The following is a 13,009-nucleotide window of genomic DNA, read 5'->3' as shown; positions in this document are numbered from 1 at the left end:
CAAGGTGTCTCGACGTCATTGCCACTTTTCCATCTCATCAGCCATTAGAGTGCTCCATCGATCTAGCAAGCACTCTCGAGATGCTGACGCTCGAAACAACGTCACCTCCCATGTACCCACTTTTCTTTCATGGTCGATTAAAACAACAAGTGCGTTTGGATTTTCAGATGTGAGTCATCGTTAACCTTTGCTCTTTGTTCACAGCATATGCTCTCTAAGGTGGGGATGTGGAACTTCGACATTTTCCTGTTTGATCGATTGACGAATGGTAAGACATTTGGCATGACTTTCACGTTGTATGTATTTGTAGAAGATTTGTGTTCACAGCACTTACTTTGTTTGAACTGTTTTATGTAATGCTCAGACCCTGGAAACGTATATAGGCGCTTTCAATTTCAACAACTTGCAGAATAAGCATTTTTGCTTAACCGTGATGAGTACACATCCTATTTATTATGACAGAGACAAAGCACAATACTTTTAAAGACTTTTTTAATTCAGGGTATTTTTTTGGGGGGAAAAATACATCTTTTTTATGACATTTAAAAAAATGTCTGAACTTTTTCTCATCAATTGCATTCCATCCGGTTTTATGTCTATTGTACACAAAAGTTTCATCTGACACAAACATTGTGCCCTACAGTTTGTTTACAAAATTAATGTCCGATTAGGTGAGGATTTTTTGTTGTCCTATTTGGTGATATTTGGGCATGATATTTATGCCACATAATATTGCCGGAATGATATTCTCACACCACACCTTCCCATTAAATCCCTAGACTTCTGCATAAATCAGTGCTTAATTTGTAAAAAAAAAAAAATAAGTGCCAGGTTCTCGGCAGGAGGCCACTGCTGCTTGCGTTACCAATTGCTCCGGCCAGCACTGCCCATGACAGTACCAATGCAACTGTTAACCATCATACTCAATTCTATGCCCTCAAAACTTTAAGAATGGCTTGAGCGCTTGTTCTAGTCATTTTTTAATGTATTGTGAATTAATAAACATCTGTTGTTGTGCTCCTCTCTAAATTAGACCGTCAGTGCCACCATGGTCCAGAACGCCATTAGGACAGTTGGTTGACAATTAAGTACAGGCACTGAGCGACGGAAAACACCGGCTCAAATTAAGCACTGGCATAAATCTCTTAGGGTCTAGATCTAAAAATCTCTGTTCTTCAAAAAATAACTTTTTAAGGAATATCATATATCGTTCTTAAAACTGTTTCTCAAAAATCCTTGCACAGAAATACAGGGGCCTTCAAAATGTGGACACAAGATCTACTTTCAGATCCTATCACCAGAACATCTTGTGAAAACTATTCAAGTCAATGCATCCCTCATTTCTCCATCTGCCTCCTTGACTTTGTTGTTTTTGTGTTTGTTATGTGATTAAGCACTTCTTTTACACTCACTACCATCTCCCACCTACTGCTTACACACCGTAATAAAGGGATTTGATCATCTGATTTTCATTGAAAGTAATTGCATGGGATCCAGAGTAGCAGCATGCCATAATCCTCTCATAAAGTTTGTAGATTTATATAGCGTGGCTTATCACACGTGAGGGTATCCAAGTGCTGCTAATGGGCACGGGGAGACTAAGGGCCTCATTTATGAAAAGTGACGCGTCACTGCGTGAAAACAGCGATGCACCACTTTTCATTGCGATTTCCTTGCGACACCAATGATACGTCATATTTACAATATGACGCATCATTGCGCAAGGAGTTACAGATACGTCAGTATTTCTGACGTATCTGTATGGCGCAAAAGTGACGCATTGCTGGAGTGTGTCACAAAATGTGAAAGGGCCTGCGTCAGTCTTACGCCTGCTGTGAGGCAGGCGTAAGATATTGACAAATTTGCATCCTAGAAGTGGCGCAGTGAAATCTTATAGATATCTCTGCATCACTTCTACGACCCTTTCTTGCGTCAATACGTCCCCCTTGCATACATTATACCTGGCGAAGGTATAATGTGGCGCAGGGGTTTACAAAGTGACACATCTACCTAGATGCGCCACTTTATAAATATGCTGTAACAAGGCACATTTTTACGCTGCAGGTGCGTCACAAAAAGTGACGCACCTGCGGCGTAAAAGTGACGCACAGCCTCATAAATGAGGCCCTAAGTAATTTGCTCAGAATCACAGGATGTTGCGCCGATGTGAGACTCGAACCCAGGATCTTCAGCTCCCGAGTCGGCAGCCCTGGCCGCTGCACCACATACACTCCCTTACATTTTCCAAATACACTGAATACGGTCGGAAAGCACCATACAAAGTCCTAAGTCTAATAATACAGACATTCTTTCTTATGAGAAATCCTCCAACTCCATACACAAGGCTAATTGCGGTTGTAGTCAAGGCAAAACCTATGCCTTCGGTTGCTTCGACTTGTCCCTGTTGAAAACAACGGTGCAAACCTCTGAATGAATTCCTTTTGACTACAAGCCGTCCCTGAGTGGTCGTCCTTAATTATTTGGAATGGGTCATTGTGTTTAGACCATTCTGATTTGTTGCCAAGAAGTAACGTTGATGTCACTCATCCTATTACAGACTTTCCCTGATGGAGTGAGCAAGCCGGCACCATTGCAGCTGTTTGTGGCCATCCGCAAGTTACCTCTGTGATTTACTCACTGTCCTTGAGTGTGGAACCAAGTCACAGAAATTTTTAATTCGCCCAGTTGTTCACTTTCACTTTCAATGAAAAAAATCCCTTCTATCTACTGGCCAGACAGTTCTGGTATCCTTCATGAGCTTGTCTGTCAGCAGTTTTTGCGTATAGGGACTCTAAAAGAGTTTTCTTTTTCCTCCCGAAAGAATTTATAAAAAAATATATTTAGATCAGCTTCTCCATCTTTGTATTCCTATAATCTAAATTTTGTTATAGCACTTCGAACTGTGGACTCCATTGATGCGAAACTGATGATATTACGATATTCGGCCTGCAGGCTTGTGAGTTATCGATCTTAATAGCATGCTCAATAAAGCTAAGGTGGTCTTTAGGACTCATCCTAACTTCATGGATGAATGTTATGTTCTTGCTTAGATCAAGAAATTTCTTCCCAACCATTCTTAGCCAAACGACCATCAGACGTGGACAAGACTGTTCACGGTCTCGCTGTGGTAATTATTTTTTTAAGGCTGATCTCAAAAGACATTTTGTTGTGTTATTTCGCCTTTCCCTTTATTTTCGATATCCCCTCCTTTTCGGTCCTATATGTTTAAACTAATTTCAACTCATGCAAAACGTGTAACTTTGAAAAGTTAAGGGAACTTGAGGTTCAGGTCTTACCTGCTGCTGATCATTATTAGGACAAGTTGCCACTTAGTCCTCTTTCTAATTTGGTGCTGAAGATGTTATCAGATTTTCATGTGAATGAACAAATTATCTATTTTTCAAGTGCTCTGTTGCTATTGAAGCTGTCCTGGCATTGATTTAACCTCAAGCCTAGATTTGTATCAGACCTATTTACATTCAGAGCCAAATAAATGAGTTTTAGCTGCTCATGAAGACAATGTGTGGTCATAAATTAACTGAAGTTGCAGATTTAGGGTCAACTAGAGAGCGGCCATAGGGCTGCCAAACTTGTGCCGGAGGTGTGGTGGCGGGCAGGGACCATTGCACCTGTAATCTGACCGCCATATTAAAACTATGGCCGTCGAACCGCATTATGACCATGCCAACCGCCAGGGATCGGCGATCCCCGGCACACTGGTCTGAGGATGCAATGTGCTTGGCTGTGCCTTTGCAGCACCACTAAGCATATTACGAGTTGGCTGTCAGTCACCCTTTTCATGGCAGTGAGTCCGCCATGAAAAGAGTGGCAGAGAGTTAATAAAGGCCCCCTATTGCCGCAGGGCCTTTCGGATGCATGCTGGGGCATGCTGGGGAGCACATGATGTGCCCCCTACCTGCGTGCATCCCCTGATTCAGCATGGCATGGACTTTACCGTCCATGCCGTGCTGCAATGTGTTGTGGCTGTCCCACAGCACTGCCTATCTAAGGCTCTCCTATGAGCCTTTGAAAGGCAGCCCATGGGTCAGCCGACGCAGGACCGCCCGTCCTGATTACAACTTGTTGTCTGGCAGGCTATCGGCAGCAGAGTTTGTCAGTGTGGAAGCAGGGCGGTGGCATGCTGCCCCGCTCCCACACCGCCAAACTTATAATCAGATTTCTTCAAGATGCTGGTAACCAAATTAGAGTAAAAGTGTCTGGCAAGAAGAGTCTTTTAAAACCCTAGCTAAGGCCAGTAAACCCTGACATGTGGAGTGATTAGAGTGCCAGAAAGTAGGAAACATATTTCTGCCTCAGACAGGGTAGTCCCATTTGATAAACAACTCGGTGGACCATGCAGTTGACAGGATGCTTTTCAGCAGCCAATAGAGTTTATACACGTCAAGTAATACATGATCTCCTCTTTACAAGCCAATGTGTGAGCATGTTGCTGCCTTTTGAATAATTTGCCATCTATTACGTAGAGACTTCTGACAGCCCTAAATAAATGGCATTGCCATAGTCTAGGCAAGAGGGGAGTACAGCTTGAGTTACTAGCCGCTGCCCTCTCGAATTTAAAAGGGTAACATTTTCTGCAAAGTTTCAAATAGCAGGAAACAAATGAAAGTAACCTTGAGGCTGCCGTCCTCAAGTTCTTCTTCAGCGCATCTTCAGCAACGGCGAATGCTCTCTACCAATTGGACCATATAATTTAACAGCAATGCCCACAGAAAGGATCCTAGCGGCACAAAAGGGGGTGGTGATGGACGGAGCATCTGAACCAATCAAACACTCACACCCAGTCAACAGATCTGGGTTTTATCCATCACCGTTCTTTAGCCCACTCTGCCACCCCAGTTCAGACAGAAAGGATCCTGTCTGCCATTAGAACTTTCTTTGTTGAAACCTAGTATGAGTATCTTTTTTTAAGTCTACTGTTTGAGGAGCTATTCAGTTCATTCCATAGTGGCTTTGTCAGTGATTTCAGACACCGCTGGAGGACTTTTAAGTGCCTGCTGACATTTAAGTGTGGCATGATTCCATGGTGGATCCAGATCTTCCGCTACACTGTGCCCCCTTTTGTCCCACAATATCGGCTCCCTTCACACGGTCACCTGGCTAGGAGCCAATATCACACAGTTTCAGGAAAAAGAAGCTGGATACCACTGCAAAGAGTGGATTACCAGCTCGTGTTTTCTTTTTCTTTTTCTGGAGGCTTTTAAAGTCTACGTCGATTTTGGGGTTTCCAAACACCCCAGGACTTTGGCACCAGCCTCAGCAGTCTTATTTGTAGGAGGACGAGGGAAGAGTGCAGAAGTATCTCCGGTGTAGTTCCTCGCACAGTGAATTTCTTCTTAATGTTGGCAGGTCTGTGGATTGCCACCTTCCCACTGTCAGGAATCTGCAAAAACAACCACTAACCTTTCAGCCCCACTGATGTTTTACTATGTCCAGAGGTCCAAACGGACTTTCACAAATAGCTCACGTGGACTCTGATAACGTGTGTCCCAAAGAGGCTGGCAATCATCACCACTGGTAAAATCGAGTTCTCTATTAATTGGGTGTGATAATGATCCCTTGCGATGAGTTTAGCCCTTCAAACTAACAACTAGTTTGTACAGCTTTCTGCCCCTGAATTTGCATGTCTTGCTATTTACTGTCCATTTTCCTAGTACACATCAGTAGATGTGTGCTGTCAATACATACCTGAGGAAGGTTGTGGAGTTGTGGACTTTATTGCACCCAATAATTACTGGGTGTGGCAAACTCTAAACAATGTATATATGTTTATAAATAATAATGTATAATTATATATAATAATACACGGCTAACAGTCAATGATGGTGATGGAGACAATAAATAGACAATGAGAGTGAAGCTCAAGTTTTGTTTGATGTCACTCAGAACCCCGAGGTGAAAATTATCCAAGTAATTTACTTTTTACTGCTGCATTATTTTATTTTGTGTAAGGCCCCTATACTCACAGGTCCCTGCCTTCAGCGGATACACAGGAGCAGAGGAATAATGGGAGAACCACACATAACATGGCCTCTTCTCTATGTTCCAAATGTAAAACAAAACTTGCCCTCAAGCTCCTCAACCCTCCACTCTCTGTGCCTTCCCTCTCCTCCCATTCAGAAGTCAGTTCTCCTGCGCTGCTCTGACAGGGTCTCATACAGTCCAACCAGCGCAGCCTGGAATGTCTGTGTGATGTAGCAACAGTGAGTAACAGGTTCTGTTACCCGCTGCTGCTTCATCCTAGCTGTGAGCTACTGGTAGTAGAATCCAGTTTTTCAAGATAATAGCTCTCTGACAGAGCCATACACAGCAATTGAAATCCCTATACATATAGGGATCCAACAGTAGGCTATATGGCCTGGCCCACTTGTAATCAGGACTTCTTGTAAGGGGTTTACTTGAACCTTTCTTAAGGGAGGCCAGGTTCCTGTTCTTCTGAAACCTGAAGGCTAAATTGACCACACATGCCCACTACTTTTTTGTAATTTGCAAGGCTTACTTGGTCTGGAATTATGGTCTGCTCACTTATAAACATCAGCTTGAGTCATGAGGTCTCATAATGAGAATACAGTTTACAAGTGGGCAAGTGTGACCTCTGGTCTTCCAAGAAGGTGCATTTATCCATCCCTGCTTTTCAGCATTAAACAATAACTGAAAAGCAGCACTTGCACTGATTCTCAAATGCAATCTTCTTAGCGTGATGAAACAACAGCCAAAAGGACTAGAGACAATCACTTAACCCAAAAAGTTGCAGCCTGTAAATTTAAAGCAAAACTGAAAAGAATAAGTCACCTGATATGACAAATATAGGCAGAATACTTAAGATGTCATAAAACCTACCACTTGGTCACTAAAGTGGCTTATGGGAAGTTATGTGAAGCGTGAGTACACGCTACTTCTTTACTGATGTACTTCTATATTTGACTTACTTTTAACAGTACTATGCAGTAGATGGCATACTTGGTATTGTGTATAACAAGGCACTGTGATACATTTGAAGCTACTAGCTTTGCCGCAATCCGACCGCATCTCCTTGCAAACTGAACCGTATTTATTAATATTTTTATATTCCCCCTTAAACTCATTCCATTCTCTTGTGCATGGTCACTCCTCACCTACGTTTGTGGCTCTTGCAATCACCTTCTTGGGTCTAGATGCCTTTCAGCCGCTTTTGACTTGGCAGTCACTTTTGAACAAGAGGATTCCTTCTGAACATCTTTTGTTGTTGTGGTATTACCTCAGTTCTGAAAATTCTTGCTTTGAATTTCAACATTTAAAATGATAGTTCTCGAAAATGCTTTAAAATACTCAGCTCAAGAGAAGAATTTGAAAAATAGGATACAATAAGGAGGGAAAAAGGAAAACAGGAAATAGAGGAGAGGGGAGAGATAAAAAGAAGATATAGAGCTCACTATCGTAAAGAAAAGTGCCTACAAGGAGACATGGAAAAATAGAGAAAAAGAAAAAGAATCGAGTTAAGTGAAGAGGAAAGACAGGGCATGAGTTTAGCCCTATAAATAAAAAAGAAAGGAAATATAAGAGACAAAAAAGAAGAAGGAGATAGGGAGATGCTAAGAAAACAACACAAAGGAAATACCACTTTCAAAATTATAACATTCAAACTGAAACGAGAAAATAATCGAGAAAAGTGCAAAATTAAGTAAAAATAGGAGCAGAAATTGGGAAGTCAAATAATCTCGAATTTTATTATTTGCTGTTATTATTCGTTATTTGTCATTCATATAGCACACGATCTGCCATTAGTTTACCGGCATTTTTGCCAACTTGTCATCTGGGCCTTTGGGCTAATGGTTTCCAAACTTTCCACACAATGGTTTCCACAGAGTTTCAACACACCAATCTATTCAAACAGACCCAACAAGCTATTAGCAGCCTGTAAACACTCAAAAAAATGTCTGCTGTGTAGGAAGGTGAGAGGAACCCATCAGCGGCCTGGCAAAAAGAGATACTGACCCCGTGCCCATCTGAGACAATAGCCTAGTACCCAGCCCCTCGTAGGCTGTCCAGCCAATCCACTGCTAGCTTTTCACCATGCGTGTGGTCCTTCCCAAAGTCTGCAGGTTGTGAACCTGGGCGGCCTTAACCTGAAAAAACCCAATGGCCATTTTTGCCAGGCAATGGACAACCTTGAATGTTTTTCAGACGTTAGGTTTGTGTACTACATGCAAACATTTTATTGTTTCTCAGAGTTGCACTTCATTTTTTGTTCTAGAAGTTATGGTTAGTTTTACATGGCGTCCTAACACAAGGCCAACAGACTGGTGGTGGGATTTACCTAGCGTATACAGACAAATGCAGAATTGTGATTTAATTGATAAAGAACGTGAAGACATTAGTCTGAATAAATAATGAGCCTTGAGAAAGCTCCAGGCTTAAGAACCCGAAGGAGTGAAACACGTGTTGGCTGTCCTTCATCTCCATTGTACATCGAAGAATTGCTTTGTAAAATGAAAACGGAGCCATAAATAAATGAACACGATCATGAGTGATTATTAAATGGGAAGAACACTCCCACATTGCTTATAATAGATACATAATTTATTGACATCCTGTTTACAGTACCCAAGTATTGTATTACTTAAGGGTTCGGACGAGGTAGACACAAGCACGCATGTTTTACTGTATCTTTGCACATTACACACTAGCACTTTATTTACTCCTTAAGGTTTTTCTCCCCCGAGGTCTCCATTTGTAGGTTCCATGGTTTTGGTAAAAGGATTACTTAACATGAATTGCTGTTCTAGTCTGAGATTTTAATTGATGAACTCATTACAAAGATAAAGGAGCTCAGTATCTTTCTAAAATTTAAATCAATTTTATATGTATTTTCTGTTTTATAATCTAGAGGCAAGGGTGTTTGATTGTATTTTATCTGGCTTTTATCTTGTGAGAATCCTTTTTACCAGCCCATTTCCTGTTGATACTTTTGATTTTACTAACTGAGCTGCTATTTTTCACTGTCATCATTGTAGGCTTTATAATGTAATACATCAAGTTTTTTTTGCATTAATGATTATATATTGTTCTGTATGCCTATGTACTTTGATGGTCATAATGACCGAATAAAGTTTGATGATGATGATACATAACAGGGGTACTAAGGGACTGTACCTCGTTGGAGTTAATCCCGGCTGCAGAAAAGAGATCTTAAAAGGCAGACAGAGATTGCTGGATCCTTTAACGGGTGTGCACGGTTAGGTTTGCAGTCTGACACTCGGACTGTACTGCAAATATTGCTGTTTTTGTGTGCTTGCTTTTCATGTCCTCTCTATGCATTTGCACTTTCGATTACCCCTCAAACTATCCACAGGCTTCATGTCTAATAATGTGACGTGCCAGAAGCTTGCCCGACTAGTCAAGTCATAAGCTCACATGCAGTGGGGTCCACGTGGCTTTTGGCCTTATCTTTCTGTGTTCATGTTCTTCTAACCTCTGCCAAGTACTGTCTTGGCACAATACATTTTCTTGCTTAGATGTTCTGCAAATTCATGTTCCAAGCTGCCCATTACTACACAGTTCTCCAGCAACTACTTTTAAAACTGCTGGGGGGTAAAAGCACTTGCCTTGGTGTTTGTAACAACATGTAATATCAAAGGCATGGAGAGAAATACATCATAGACTAACAGGGAGATTTATCTATGGGCTAAAGTACCCCCTGCCATACATTATAAGGATATCACAAGTCACTAATTAACTCTGTGACCAAATAAATTGAAGACTTTCATGTATTAGAGCACTATAAGACTTAAAAGCCTGCAAACCCAATATAAAAACAGTCTCAAATGTCTTTAATACAGTTAAGTTGTGATATTACTTGTAATAAGAAAATGGCAGACACACACAACTGTAATAACTTAATTCAATTGAGTTGTGACACCATGATGACTGCTTCCAGAACCAGCCGCCAAAGTGAAAGTTAGGCCATTTAGCTTCGTTATAGCTGCAGTCTAAACCCTTCTTATAATCATTTTTTCTAACAAGATCAGCACAAAAAAAGAGATCTATTTGAACATTTTGTTTGTTGCATACTACAGTTCTTTTTAGGAAAGAAGGACTCTTTCTGTATGTTACTACTCATTATGAGCTAAGTCATTTTTGTTATTCTGATTTACACTAAACTACTTGGAATACTTAACTGCTTTTTGGTATGGTCAACTGTGCGCCTAAATCTACATTTATTCTCATGTTTGCAGCCGGAGTATCTCTTTCATACCCACAAAGGACCAAATCATTTTGTGTGATGAGTGCCCATGTATTATAAGGAATAAAATACCCTCTTCCATATTTTAAAATGATATTTCAAATGATCTTGGAGTTCCATAACCTTATAAAGGTACTCAGCCTTCAGCCTCACTCCAATATATTTTCACAGAACTCCTCAATGATTTGCAATGTTGCTATATTGTTCGACAGCGGGTACTTTATCCAATTTATATATACTATTTATAGCACATGCATTTCTGTAAGTCTCAAGACTAAAATACATTGAAAAATAAAGATCTGGGTGGAAAGCTAGAATTAATCTCAGTGACTGGTAATAACCTGTGGGGGGGGGGGGTAATGCCTATTGTTATGGACTCTGAACTGCGATAAGTCACTACTGCATGTTACTTGAATGAGGATGGCTGTAATGTTTAGAATTGGAAAATTGTATTATCTTTGTTTGTGGTGAACAACAATAAAAGATGTCTATAAAAAAGAACTTGGGGCGGGCACATTTAATTATGAAAATATTTAAATGCACATAAATGAACATGTCTATATGTAAATGTGCAGATTACTGTTGTTCCTTGTCCTTTGCCATGTTGTAATGTTGTTGTCTGTTTCTTGTCTATTTTCAGGGAACAGCTTAGTAACACTACTGTGCCACCTCTTCAATACTCATGGCCTTATCCACCATTTTCAGTTAGATATGGTAAAGTTGCACCGGTTTCTAGGTGGGTACCGTTACTTTCACTTTATTTTGGATAGAACTGAACCACATGTTTTAAACTGCTTCTCCATCTTCACAGGAGTTCATCAACTCTGCCTTGAAGCGGGCTCTATTTGGCCTTTTGGTTGTGCTATTCAGTTGTGTTGCTACCATGAAATGCCAACTGTAGTGCAGTCACGCCAAGTCGAGACATAGTTGATGTTGACCAATAAGGTGCTCCCTGAAGCATTCCCAGAGGTTGTAGCCCCAAGAATGGATCTTGTCTTACAGCAGAACACTAGAAATGTGTATGCAGGATTCTGAAGTCTTTGATGGACTATCTGTGGTGAGACACCAGCCACTGTTTATCCTTCCCAACCTTGTATGTTTTTTCAAGAGATTATCAGTTTACCACCTTCACTCTCAGAACCAAGCTACTCCTCTAATCACTCATTAACGTTATCCTTGCCTTCGACCATGTACAGCTCTCTGGTGACTTTCGGCTAGATATGTGTTACGCAACTGCTGCATAAATTCAAACATAAATACTGGAGACAAAAATCTACCTTATAACTTCAAAACGGATTTAGACATCCAGGCCAGTGCGACAGGAATGGTTTTGATATCATCAGCTTTGTCAAAGGACGTGTTAGTCATCAAACCTAGCTATGGCCAGAGTAGGCGGGCATTGGCAAGCTTGGCCACCCCATGCTGTTCTGTCACTCCCAAAATGTCTCTGACGTCAGGCAAGGCTGACAGATAATAAATGATAAAACATTTGTTTTAAAATAAACTGCATTTGCCTTGAAATGAGTACAGCATGTAAGATAAGCAACAAGCTCTGAGCTGATCTGCACACAAATACAGTATTTCAGAGAGCTGCATTTTCCTCCCTTTCTTTAGAATAGTGCTGTGCTAGGTAAATAAAATTCCATCTAAATGTGCGTGAGATGAGATTTGAACATGGTAAGACAAACAAACTTGCCATGTATGAAGATATATGCATAGTTCCTGCTGTTTGATAGGAAATATAAACAAAAGGAATCCTACTGGGGTAAAGAAAGAGTGTCCAGCACAGTGGTGTGGGAGCACTCAGTGTTTGATAAAATACCCCTCACACACCAAAAGGCCCCATACGCTGCTCCGCTGTACAGCGGAGCAGCGTATGGGGCAAGACGGAGGACGAGTAATCCTGAGTCTATTGCACATAGCAATCACCCCCAGACATTTTTGAATAATTATGAAGCAAGCAAAGATTACCTGACAAGTGATGCAATTCGCATTCACTTGAGCAAATCCGCTTTAGGCACATAGTAGCCTTTAATTACATACACATGTATATAGAGGTTTTTCACTTTTGTTAAAATTAACATAAAATACACTTTTTGTTCTATAACTAGTGAAACGTGAGTAAGGTGGGGAAGTTGTGCCCCCGTCCTGAAGAAGGAGCTTTTCCTCCGAAACATGTTGACGCACACCTGAGGTACTGCCCATAATCACTACAGGTTCACCTCGCACTGCACCTCTTTTAACAGTACCAGCCCGGGGTCTTGAATAAACTTTTTCTAGTCAACCCACGAGATAGGTGCTTTTTAATTTTTTCACGTCAACCCACCACTCACATATATAATATACCCACTCACATGCACCACATATAGTCATTACTGTAAGTGGTCCCGCGTAGTCGTAGGTCGTAGCACGCCTCATCCCGTTAGAAGGGTGCGAAGACCCCAATGATGAAGCATGACACCAAGGGGCCTTTTAGTGTGTGAGGGGTATTTTATCAAACACTGAGTGCTCCCACACCACTGTGTTGGACACTCTTTCTTTACCCCAGTAGGATTCCTTTTGTTTATATGAATATGTTTGTGGAGTAGGAATCCTTCTGTGTTACTCTACCTCCTTCCCTTGTTAATTTATCTGTTTGATAGGAAATGACACAGTCCTCTAGATGTCTTCCTTATCTACTCCCCGACAGAGCTTCACGCAGACAGTCACGTGGAGGGGGTACTTGCATGAAATAAGTTGTTGTGTGTAGTAAAGGAGAAAGACATATAG

The 13,009-nt window shown here is 41.1% G+C and overlaps 1 protein-coding gene across 3 annotated transcripts in view; it reads left to right on the top strand.

The window, feature by feature from the left end:
• Positions 1-13,009, top strand: part of PDE7B (phosphodiesterase 7B) — a 1,067,027-nt gene that overhangs the window by 995,264 nt on the left and 58,754 nt on the right. For all 3 annotated transcript variants that reach the window (XM_086927442.1, XM_086927441.1, XM_086927440.1), the window contains 2 exons: positions 205-268; positions 10,881-10,976. In XM_086927442.1, the coding sequence (XP_086783568.1) occupies positions 205-268; positions 10,881-10,976 (160 nt within the window). The remainder of the gene's footprint in view (positions 1-204; positions 269-10,880; positions 10,977-13,009) is intronic.

Source organism: Lissotriton vulgaris, chromosome 6, assembly GCF_964263255.1.
Source record: "Lissotriton vulgaris chromosome 6, aLisVul1.2, whole genome shotgun sequence".
In the NCBI taxonomy this organism is placed as follows: domain Eukaryota; kingdom Metazoa; phylum Chordata; class Amphibia; order Caudata; family Salamandridae; genus Lissotriton; species Lissotriton vulgaris.
This window is presented reverse-complemented; position numbering and strand designations above follow the sequence as displayed.